We start from the raw sequence: 12,368 nt of genomic DNA, 5'->3' as shown, positions 1-12,368 counted from the left end.
GGCTTGAACTGATGGTAAAACTAATGACATTATTTACTGTCTTTACATTTATTTTGAAAGATTGCAAGATTTATGGTAAGGGGCGTTACATTTCCGACGCGTGCTTGTTGTGTTCGGCCAATCACAATGCACTGGGTCAGCTGGCCAATCAGAGCAGACTGTGCTTGTCAAAGGAGGGGGCTTTGTTGAAAACGACGTGTTTGAGAGAGGCGGGGAATAGAGGACCTACAATAATGTACAGTATTTGAAAAATAATGTGTTTTTTGTACATTAAAGCATGTCAACATATTCTGTTACACCAAATACACAAAATAATTATCTTTAAAATAGCATCATATGACCCCTTTAAGAAAAAATAAATAAAAGATGTTCTTAAGAACATATTTGAGAACTTAAACTTTTTACAAGAATTTCACTTAGAATTGCACATTCCTACAAACTGCTTGGAATTTATCTTAAGAAATTTCTTTATTAATTTAACTGAATCCGGCCCCTGAAGACCAGCGAATGAGACAAACTGGAAGTAGAAGCTGTTAGGAAGGACTATACCATGTTAATGCATGTGGTTTTGAATGTGAAGGTTTAGCAAGTACACATGGATGTGGTGTTTGTTTGTCTAGCCGTGTGTAGATCAAACCAAACCATACTTTTACCATATTTTTGCTATAGCTGTTGGGTAAACGAGGGAACACAGTGAAGCCACACTGGTGTTCAGACAAGAGTTAACTATATGATGAAGGCAGACTTTTATTTGAAAAAGCTCTTTATCACACATTTTCAAGTATTTTTATACAATGCATCACTTTTTTGATACCTTTTGTTAAAATTTACTGAATTCCTTAGTGTTTCAAAGAATGTATTTAATGGTTTTAAGTAATTGTCTGTAATACAGATAAATCTAAATTATAAAATATTTAAATATTTATATTTTAAATAATTTAAATAAAAATATATGTTAAAATATTAAATTAATAACCTGCAGAGGGGGATGCTTTCACAAACAGTCAATGCATTATGCTGTTAAAAATAAAAAATAAAAATAATAAAAAAAAACAGTTTAATGCAATAATGCTGTAAATGCTTTGCTATTGTTCGTTTTCTCAAAATATAAACCCTCCCTGAGACATATTTTTAAATGCTTTGCTGTTGTTGTTTTACCCAAAATATAAACTTTCCCTGAGACATATTTTTTTAAACTAAAATTGTGAAAACAGCCCTGGTTTCCCAATAAAAAAAAAAAAAAAAGAGTAAGAGTGTATTGAGTCACACTTTACAGCACTCAACAAGAGTGTACCTATGACATCAGTAAGAAAGTACCTATGTAATATAAAAATAATGAAGTAAAAATAAAAGCAAAGAAAATTTTTTTTTAAGAGATTACTTATATATAATTGTATCTAGTACAATGTGCTTTAAAGTATTGTGTATTCATTTTGCATCACAGAGTTATATGATGTTAAACCAGAGAAGCAACACCTGCCCCTGTGCGGTGACAGGTGGGTGTGACTCCACCACTCACTGCTTTACTGTACAGCAACTCTCACTTTAAAACCAGCATCAGTCTCACACAAACACACACACTACACAAGCTTCAGAGAAACTTGAGCACGACTACAGGGCAGCATGTCTAATATTGCAAAAGTTCTTTCTAGGAGGCAGGACAGAGGAGAAGGAGTGGGAACAAATGAGAAGGCGATTCCTTTCAACAAGCAGGACTACCAGAGCCTGAAGCAGGAGTGTCTGGCGAAAGGAACCCTGTTCTGTGACCCGACCTTCCCTGCTGAATCTGACTCTCTGGGATACAATGAACTCGGGCAGCAGTCCCCCAAGACCAGAGGAGTGCAGTGGAAGAGACCTAAGGTACTGCAGTGTGTGTGTGTGTGTGTTTGCTTTCTTCCACACAGATGGAGTTTAGGTAAATATTGAGACCCTCTAAATTACTTTTGTTTTACACAATTACTTAAATGCAAAAAAGTAAATAAATAAAAAGTAGTACGGTTAATTAAAGAGTAGTGAGTTTAATTCAGTAAAATAGTAATATCAATATTAAATATGAATATAAAATAATAAATTTTAAAAAAGTACTTTTCATATAGTTTTTGTCATGCTTGTGTTTTTTATAGAATCCAGTTTACCTAATATATAGCCAAAATGATAACAAAGAATTAATTAAAGTTAATTCAATATTAATCAATAATGACAATATCAAAAACAATATTTTTCTCAAATAACAGCAGTTAAATTAGATGTTATCCTATGAAAATTATTTTTAATTATCTATTTTTTGTAGTGTATTTATTCTATTCTATTTCTATTTGAAATCGATTAAGTCTTCATGGTAAATTTTTACATTTGCATTCACAAGGAACAATGGAAGGCATTTCAGTGATTAATAAAAATATTAAATAAAATCATTTTAGAAATGTTAAAATTGAAAATTTAATTGCTGCCCTAAAATCTTAATAAACCCAAAGCGGTGTAAAGATACCTACAACTTTGTGATAAAGTTCGTTAGGGGAAAGGAAGAAGTCGGAGTCGGCGTGACTGAGGCTCGTGGAATTTTATTTAGCTCGCCCAAAAATCATAAGCATTGGCACGATCACACGCATCAAACAACATAAACTCAGAGCACGTTGGCTGTATTCTCGGTCACTTGGGCCACGAGTCCTCAGTCGGTCTCTCTCTCCTGTTTCTGCTCCGCCGTGGCCTTTTACGGTCTCCCCACGCCAATCACTGTAAGTAGAATTGGCTACAGCCATCTGCGCCCCCGGCCTGTGGACCACCTTGAACTTAAAAGGCTGGAGGGCCAGATACCAACGGGTGATCCGCGCGTTAGTATTCTTCATGCGGTGGTCCGAACAGAGGGTGAATTCCCGGCCCAGGAGATAATAGCGGAGGGTGAGGACCGCCCACCGAATGGCCAAACATTCCTTTTCAATGGTGCTGTACATCGTCTCCCTCTTAGAGAGCTTGCGACTGATGTACAGCACCGGCCGCTCCTCACCCCCTATCTCCTGGGCCAGCACGGCTCCCAGCCCCCTGTCCGAGGCGTCTGTCTGCAACAAGAAGGGGAGAGAGAAGTCAGGAGAGTGTAACAGCGGTCCGCCACACAGGGCAGCCTTTACCTGGGTGAAAGCCCGCTGGCACAACTCCGTCCACTGGACCGGATCTGGCGCTTCCTTTTTAGTGAGGTCAGTCAGCGGGCTGGTGAGGTCCGAATACTTGGGTACAAACCTTCTATAATATCCCGCCAGTCCCAGGAACTGCCTCACCTCCTTTTTGGTCTTGGGTCTCGGGCAAGTTGCAACCGCTGCAGTCTTATTAATTTGCCCATGGCCCAAGTGGAAGCTCAGATACTGGACCTCCACCCGCCCAATCGCACACTTCTTTGGGTTGGCCGTCAGCCCGGCCCTCCTCAGAGCCCCCAGTACGGCACACAAGTGCTCCATATGCCGCTGCCAGTCATTACTATAGATGATAATGTCATCAAGATAGGCAGCGGCATATGCAGCATGTGGCCGTAAGATTTTGTCCATGAGGCGCTGAAACGTGGCCGGTGCCCCGAACAGCCCAAAAGGAAGCGTGACAAACTGGTGTAATCCAAACGGCGTTGTGAAGGCTGTTTTTTCCTTGGATAATGGTGATAACGGGATCTGCCAATATCCTTTCGTCAAGTCCAGTGTCAAATAAAATCGAGCTGTACCCAGCCGATCAAGCAATTCGTCAACTCGCGGCATGAGATATGCGTCGAATTTCGACACAGCATTCACCTTGCGATAATCCACACAGAATCGCACGGAGCCGTCTGTTTTAGGTACTAAAACTATTGGGCTCGCCCAATCGCTGTGGGACACCTCTATTACCCCCATCTCTAGCATCGCCTCTAATTCTGTCTGAACGACCTTTTTTTTGTGTTCAGGTAATCGATACGGCCGGCTGCGAACCACCACTCCCGGCTTAGTCTCAATATGGTGCTGTATGAGGTCGGTTCGGCCAGGCAGGAGCGAAAAGCTTAGCTACATCAGTGAGCTGCGAGGGCGAGAGGTGATCTCCTCCAGGGGCCAGAGCCAGGGATTGGTGTTTGATGTTAGCCTCTGGCCCGAGATCATCCTCCTCACTCACTGCCGTCGCTAACATCACTGATTCTGCCTCGCTCCACTTTTTGAGGAGGTTGAGGTGGTAGATCTGATGCGCTCCGCCCCTGTCTGTACGAATTACCTCATAATCAAGATCTCCAATTCGCCGTGTGACCTCGAAGGGCCCTTGCCACTTGGCGAGTAATTTAGAGCTAGACATGGGAAGTAATACAAGCACTTTTTCTCCCGGTGCAAATTTGCGTAGTCTGGCTCCCCTGTTATATAGCTGGCTTTGCCTATCCTGGGCCTGTAACAAATTCTCCATTGACAGCCGCCCCAAGGTGTGGAGTTTTGTTCTCAGGTCCAGCACGTACTGAATTTCGTTTCGGCTTTCTGAAGACCTGTCCTCCCAAGTTTCCCTCAGGACATCCAGCACCCCGCGGGGCTGCCGTCCATAGAGAAGCTCGAAGGGGGAAAACCCCGTGGAGGCTTGCGGGACCTCCCGCACAGCGAATAAGAGGGGCTCCAGCCACTTATCCCAATTTTTAGCGTCCTCGTGAACGAACTTCCGAATCATGGTTTTTAATGTGCGATTAAATCGTTCCACCAGCCCGTCTGTTTGTGGGTGGTAGACGCTGGTGCGAATCGATTTAATGCCCAACAATTCGTACAGTTCGCGTAACGTACGTGACATGAACGCCGTGCCTTGGTCAGTGAGAATCTCTTTTGGGATTCCCACTCGGGAGATTAATCGAAACAGTGCGTCCGCTACACTTTTCGCTGAAATGTTGCGAAGCGCTACTGCCTCCGGATATCGGGTTGCATAGTCCACCAGCACTAATGCAAACCGATGCCCGCGTGCCAACCATTCTAGTGTGGGTCGTCCGGGACCCGGATCAGTGCCCCCACCTCCATTACTGGGCACCGATCAATAAAATGTCCTGGGTCCCCGCAACGTCAACAGGCCGGCCCGGGCTTCCCCGCCACCCTAGTGGCAGGAAGTGGGTCAAGGGACTGGCGTGGGGACAGCAGAGAGAACGGCATTGCCACGGCGCCGGCGCTGACCAGCCCCGCCCCACGGGGCGGCACTCTCGGGCTACCGGAGGTCTCCAGGATCGGGAAGAAGACCCGGACGGGACCTGGGAAAAGGGACAGGTCGAGAGGGAACAGAGGGATTAGGGGAAGAGAGAGAGAGAGAGACAGCTGGCAGAGTTTCGCCGACTCCTGGGCACGCCCTAGTGGCAGGAAGTGGGTCAAGGGACTGGCGTGGGGAGAGCGGAGAGAACGGCATTGCAACGGCGCCTGCGTTGGCCAGCCCCGCCCCCCTGGGCGCCACTCTCGGGCTAGCGGAAGTCTCCAGGATCGGCCCACCCCATCCCCGGGGTGGAACTCGGGGGAGAAGACCCGGACGGGACCTGGGAAAAGGGACAGGTCGAGAGGGAACAGAGGGATTAGGGGAAGAGAGAGAGAGAGAGACAGCTGGCAGAGTTTCGCCGACTCCTGGGCACGCCACCATCTGGTCCTCCGCCAACTGGATGGCCAGGTCTAGCGACACCGGGCGGTGGCACTGGACCCACTCTGCCGTCTTCCTCGGGAGACGGCTGACAATCTGCTCCAGTACCACGTGATCGAGGATTTGCTCGACGTCGCCTCCCCCAGCCAGTAGCCATTTGAGGCAGGCGTCCCGGAGCTGTTGAGCCAACACGAAGGGCCGGCCATCCTCGCCCAGATCCAGCGACCGGAACCGCTGGCGATGTTGTTCTGGGCTCCGGCCGACCTGCTGCAGGATGGCTCGCTTCAGGTCGGCGAAGACCAGGAGGTTCTGGATGGGCAGCTGTTGGGCCGCCACCTGCGCCTCCCCTGAGAGCAGAGGGATGAGTCGCACTGGCCAGTGCTCCTTTGGCCATCCACAGGCCTCCGCTGATTTCTCAAACAGGTCGATAAAAGCTTCGGGGTCATCCTGGGGCCCCATTTTATTCAGGGGCACATGCGCGGGCGCAGGTGGGTTTCGGGATGGCAGCCCCCCTGCCCGGACCTCCTGGTCCATCCAGCTCCGGAACAGCTCACGGTCCTCCTGCTGTGCCAGCACCAGTGCGCGGAAACGACGCTCCTGGTCGTCCCGCATCTCCAGCAGCGCTTGGTGGTGCTCCTGATGGAGGCCCGCGAGCGACTGAATCACTTCCGCAAACGGCGAAGTTGGCGGTGACTGCATGGTAGCGGCGGCCGTGCTTCTTCCTCCCGGGTTTCGGCACCAGTGTGATAAAGTTCGTTAGGGGAAAGGAAGAAGTCTGAGTCGGCGTGACTGAGGCTCGTGGAATTTTATTTAGCTCGCCCAAAAATCATAAGCATTGGCGTGATCACACGCATCAAACAACATAAACTCAGAGCACTTTGGCTGTATTCTCGGTCACTTGGGCCACGAGTCCTCAGTCGGTCTCTCTCTCCTGTTTCTGCTCCGCCGTGGCCTTTTACGGTCTCCCCACGCCAATCACTGTAAGTAGAAGCAGGTGAATGTCATTCTGCACTTGACCTACTTACTCACCGCTCGTCTCCGACCGCTCCCTCCCGCTGCAAACCCCGCTAAACCACGCCCCCCTCGCCACAAACTTTTACTCTCTGATCAAGAAAATCAAGTTTCATTAAATATATTAGATAGACAGATTTAATTATATATTTAATATTCAGTAAATATATCCATTTAATGCGTTAATTTAATTAATTAGTTAAATAGGGGCGGACTTAACCAATAAGCGAGGTAAGCGGCTGCTTAGGGCCCCGGGGAATTAGGGGGCCCCATCTGATATTGGCGAAACATATTTGGCAAATGCTCCAGTGTGTATTTGTGTTCTGGAGAGGGCCAAATGTTCACTCACCGCTCAAAACGCTGAGTTTTTGTCAAGTCCTGAGTTCTGCAAGCTCGCGAATCCTCTCATTATAACAACGTGTAGATACGATGTAAATAAGAGAGTGATTGTGCAGTGCAGACAGCTTCATTGATTAACGGAAAGTCCTAAGATTGTGAAGAACTGAAGTGAATGACAACTTTTAGTGATTTAGTGCTTTTAGGCTGTAGATTTCTAGACTGTATAATCCTGTCTGACTGTCTCAGAACGGATATTAACCTCAGAGAAGAAAGTATCGTGTTTTGTGTCATGATTTTATTTGTCCTGATGTTTCAAAATGACTCGCTTGTGTGCTTTTCCTAGGAGCACCGGTGCGAACTGCTGCCCACTCATACAAATGCGCAAATGCGATGACTGGAGATTTTCGCATAATAATAGATTATATTTTCGATTTTTTTTACATGGCAAACCCTGCCGTATGCCTTAAGAACACTTGGAATACGGAACATTTGAATCCTTTTTGTAAAAAGATTGAAGAAGGTTGCAATTCATTAAATGGAAAAGTGCAAGCATGTCTTCTTTTGTGATCCGAAAAAAATAAGCCTAATATGGCTTTAGAACAGCATCAGGTTGACTAATTATTTAAAGGTGGGGTAAGCGATTTCTGGTAGCCAATGTTTTGAAATCACCAAAACAAACACGCCCCTACCCCAAAAGGGTCTCGCTCCTATTTTGATAGCTCCAGCCCACACATACGTATGCAACCCAGGCAATGATTAGTTCTGTGAAACAAAGCAACCTCGGCGTTCGATCACAGGCCTTCCGCTCCTTGAGTTCTCTCCAGCGCTGGAAAGCTGATCCGATATTTACACGGGTCCTACTTCTTGCTTTAAGCCTTCTTTTGTTCCGCAGACATTTTCCTCTTTTGTTTTTTATCCGCTATCTCTCTTTCTGTCGCTCGGCTCGGCTAATGTCCATCCTGTGCTGTGCACTGAACGCTCTCTCCTCCACATCATGAGTAGACACGCCCCTTACTGCTGATTGGCTACAAGTTTGTTTTGCTATTTGGCCCGAATCAGTTTTCTAAAGCGTTTTTGAAAAATTACCCCACCTTTAAGTTGTGAAGAGGTAAATAAACTATGAGAGAGAGTGAGCAAAATAATGGTTAGACGTAAAAGAGCGGTGAGCGCAAATTCCGAGTATGGAATACGTCACTATCACTTTCACTTTCACTTGCGTTAACACACGATCAGCGAGTGCAATCACACGAGTGCTGTTTTTCACGAACAGCACGAGTGCAAAAGTAAATAAGTAAATAAGAAATTAATACTGTGTTATATTTTAATCATAATATTGTCTGTTTTTGCTCAATTTTGCCAACGACAATATTACCTCTAAGCCACAGCAGAATTGTGCATTTCTGAGCAACACACAGCTAAAGGCCTAATTAGTTTCTCAATGAATCCGCCTTTTCAACGAATCATGTGAACCAATGATTCAATGGCCCATTCATAAAGTGAGCCGTTTACTTAATTCCTGAATGAATCGGCTGCTTGAACAAATCGAATGAATGAATGAATGACTCAATGATTTACTCATAAAGACATTTACCGCCACCTACTGGCAGTTTTAATTTCTTATTTAGAGTATTGTTTAATTAAAAAATGAAAATTCCGTCATCATTACTCATCCTCATATCATTTCAAAACTGTATGACTTACTTTTTTTGTGGAACATGAAGGTATTTTGAAGACTGTTGGTAACCAAGCTGTTTTACCAATGACTTTCATTATGTAAACAAAAAATAGGCCTACTGTTTCTCAAATTATCTTCTTTTAAGTTCCATCTTTTATGTCAGTACGTAAATGTGTACATTTTAAGTTGATCAAAATATTCCTTTCTAAAGCTGCTTTTTGAAATGTCTACTTTTGTGACAAAATGACACTTTTCTCATTTAACACAATAATGGCTTTAAATGATCTTTTGGGGGTATCTTCAGGGCCAAATTTAATTTGCTATTAATTAAATTAATTAATCGCCACATCATGTAATTAATTAGATTAAAAACTTTAATCGATTGACAGCCCTAATATTAAGCAAAGTAAATTTGTTTGCATACGTGTGTGCGTGATATGCTCACTATAAGTGACAGCAGCTCAGGTTTCTCTTTAGGTGTGAGGATGATCTTGTTCTGATACTTTTTGATACATGTTGATACATTTTTACGTGTGCTGTTTGCGAAGAGCAAATAAAACCTATTGTTATTCAGTTGTACCATTACTATACTCACATTGTCCTTTTTTAAAGGAACTCTGCTCAAAACCTCAGTTCATTGTGGACGGCGCTGAGCGGACAGACATCTGCCGGGGAGCTTTAGGTGAGAAAAGAGCCTTTTAATCAGTGCTGTTCGGATGTTAACACAGACACATATAACAAATATAATTGCTATATCAGAAATTGTCACATACAGTATGATGTGTTCTAGTGTCTTATTCCTATGTTTATATACACACTGTGAAACCGTGAACCTTGTGCATCTTTTTTACCAAAGTCTCTTTAATTCATTTCACTTGGCAGCCATCTTTGAAACGCCTCTCGGGCATGCAAGTGCAGCTCCTATCTCTTTGAATGGGGAAATATCAAATTCTCTAAAACTGTTTGCCAAGCTTACGATTAAATTTCATATTTGAAATCACCAATGATATCTGACAACTGTCTCATAAATATTGTTTCTTTTGCTCAATATAGCGTTAAAAAAGCTTATTTTTCAGACTAGACAAGCCATTTTAGACATCACATTCCCTACTATATAGTAGGCGAAAAACAGTATGTGAGGCAAGTAGTATGTCCAAATTCATAGTATTCGAAAAACAGTTGGCGAAAAGTACCCAGATGACCTAATACTTCTGCCCGGATTCTGAAGTGCGCATTAGATGGACACTTTACTATCCCATGAGGCCATGTGACAGGATTTATGAATGGCAGTGAAGCGACGCAACTGAGGCAGATAGGTCATGTGACAGTAACAACATGAAGGATGTACTATGTCCGAATTTCATTCATACTACCCTCATTCACTATATAGAACATACTTTTTTTAATGGCCGTGAAGAAAATTTCAAATTCAAATGTAGTACCTACTCAGTACGCGATTTCGGACACAACTCTCGCTCATTCTAACCACCAAATACACTTCTCAGGCATGAACAATCAACAGATGATCAGAACGACACATAAGTCAGCTTAATCAAACACAGAGCGTCAAACCAAATCCACCACATCCCCTTTTTTAACAAAACTAAGATATGGTTCTTACATTCAAGCTGCTTCACTCAAATCTCCCCATGTACATATTCAAGCCTATTAAACAGTAACTTTTAACTGAACATTTAACTAATTTAACTAACCAAACACCATACCAAATATTTACTCAATAGTGGTCACTGTGAACATTAATAGTCCATTCAAATTACTTTGAGAATACTTTGATCATTCTGTTATAGACTACTGTTCTCCTTTCTCTCTCTTTTTTTTTTATATACTGCCATATCACATGTCCATAACATATAATCATTGTATCTAGTTGGCCGTATTACTGCTCTACCACTCCTAGTATGGCATGTTGGATGTTCATTCACTCTCACCGGAGAATTCTCAGGTGATTGGTCATCTGGTCTTGGTGTCTGAGTGGATATTTCCTCCGAATGTTCATTAGGAGCAACACCTTTGCACAGACTCGGATGCATCTGTCTCAAGTAGCGTCTGTTTCTTTGATGTCTTTCCTGCTGGCGCCTGTACCGTGTAAGACCCGAGGTTCATCTCTCTAGTGCACCACTACAGCGGGCTTCCATCCACATCTGGTCTGCATGTGTACTGTGGATCCTGGTGCCAGTGCAGGTAGTGTTTTGGCATTGCGTTTGTACTGATACCGCATTTGAGATTGCAAATCTACCAGTCTTTTGTGTATGTGTTGTGGGGTTGAATGTTGGAGCACAGCACTAGAGCATGGCATTGTGCTCCGCAGGACTCTGCCCATTAACATTTGTGCAGGAGATTCATTCAGGCCTCTCACTGGTGTATTTCTTAGTGACAGTAGCACTAGATGTTGGTCTGTGCCAGTTTGTATCGCTTTCTTCAATGTATGTTTAACAGTCTTTATTGCTCTTTCCACAAGTTCACTGGACTGAGGGTATCCTGGACTATACTGTAGAATGTGAGCTTAAAGTCCCATGATGCCGCAAATGACTTCATTTTGTAACTGGCGAATGGAACATTGTCACTCACTAATTCTTTCGGGATACCATGCTTAGCAAAGACTGGATATTTTGTCAAATAAACCACTAGCAATAGATAAGACTGACCTCTCAGCTTGAAGATATTCGCTCCAACCTTCATCCAAGGTAGTTCTGGAACATTCTGTGTGATGAGTGGCTCTTTTCGTGACTGGAGTTTTTGGCACAGCGCACATTTCTCCACCATCATCTCAATGTTTTGTACCATTCAAGGCCAGTAGAGGGATTTTCTTGCTTTGGCCTTTGTTCTCTGGATACCTTGATGAGCTATGTGTAGCTTCTCTAAGATGACTTTTTTGAAGCTGTGAGGTATGATTTTCTTGTATCCTACCATCACAATGTAGAGACTTGAACAGCAACCTACACAGCTACCAGTGTTGGGCAAGTTACTCTGAAAATGTAATCAAATTACTGATTACTCAATTTAAAAGTAATCACGTTACTGTTCTGATTACTTTATTAAAAAAATAATTAGTAATTAGTTACATTACTGTGCCAGTTTGTATCGCTTTCTTCAATGTATGTTTAACAGTCTTTATTGCTCTTTCCACAAGTTCACTGGACTGAGGGTATCCTGGACTATACTGTAGAATGTGAGCTTAAAGTCCCATGATGCCGCAAATGACTTCATTTTGTAACTGGCGAATGGAACATTGTCACTCACTAATTCTTTCGGGATACCATGCTTAGCAAAGACTGGATATTTTGTCAAATAAACCACTAGCAATAGATAAGACTGACCTCTCAGCTTGAAGATATTCGCTCCAACCTTCATCCAAGGTAGTTCTGGAACATTCTGTGTGATGAGTGGCTCTTTTCGTGACTGGAGTTTTTGGCACAGCGCACATTTCTCCACCATCATCTCAATGTTTTGTACCATTCAAGGCCAGTAGAGGGATTTTCTTGCTTTGGCCTTTGTTCTCTGGATACCTTGATGAGCTATGTGTAGCTTCTCTAAGATGACTTTTTTGAAGCTGTGAGGTATGATTTTCTTGTATCCTACCATCACAATGTAGAGACTTGAACAGCAACCTACACAGCTACCAGTGTTGGGCAAGTTACTCTGAAAATGTAATCAAATTACTGATTACTCCATTTAAAAGTAATCACGTTACTGTTCTGATTACTTTATTTAAAAAACAATTAGTAATTAGTTA

The 12,368-nt window shown here is 43.5% G+C and overlaps 1 protein-coding gene across 1 annotated transcript in view; it reads left to right on the top strand.

Moving 5' to 3' along the window:
- The first annotated feature begins 1,582 nt into the window (after nt 1–1,582).
- LOC107722658 (calpain-2 catalytic subunit-like) overlaps nt 1,583–12,368 on the top strand; it is a 25,446-nt gene continuing 14,660 nt past the window's right edge. Inside the window, exons 1-2 of the mRNA XM_016531116.1 lie at nt 1,583–1,860; nt 9,227–9,296. Of these exons, the coding sequence (XP_016386602.1) occupies nt 1,624–1,860; nt 9,227–9,296 (307 nt within the window). The 5' untranslated portion in view covers nt 1,583–1,623. The remainder of the gene's footprint in view (nt 1,861–9,226; nt 9,297–12,368) is intronic.

This window comes from Sinocyclocheilus rhinocerous, unplaced genomic scaffold (assembly GCF_001515625.1).
Source record: "Sinocyclocheilus rhinocerous isolate Xijiao unplaced genomic scaffold, SAMN03320098_v1.1 scaffold2018, whole genome shotgun sequence".
NCBI classification, from domain to species: domain Eukaryota; kingdom Metazoa; phylum Chordata; class Actinopteri; order Cypriniformes; family Cyprinidae; genus Sinocyclocheilus; species Sinocyclocheilus rhinocerous.
The sequence above is the reverse complement of the archived record's forward strand: the minus strand, read 5'-3'. Positions and strand labels throughout refer to the sequence as shown.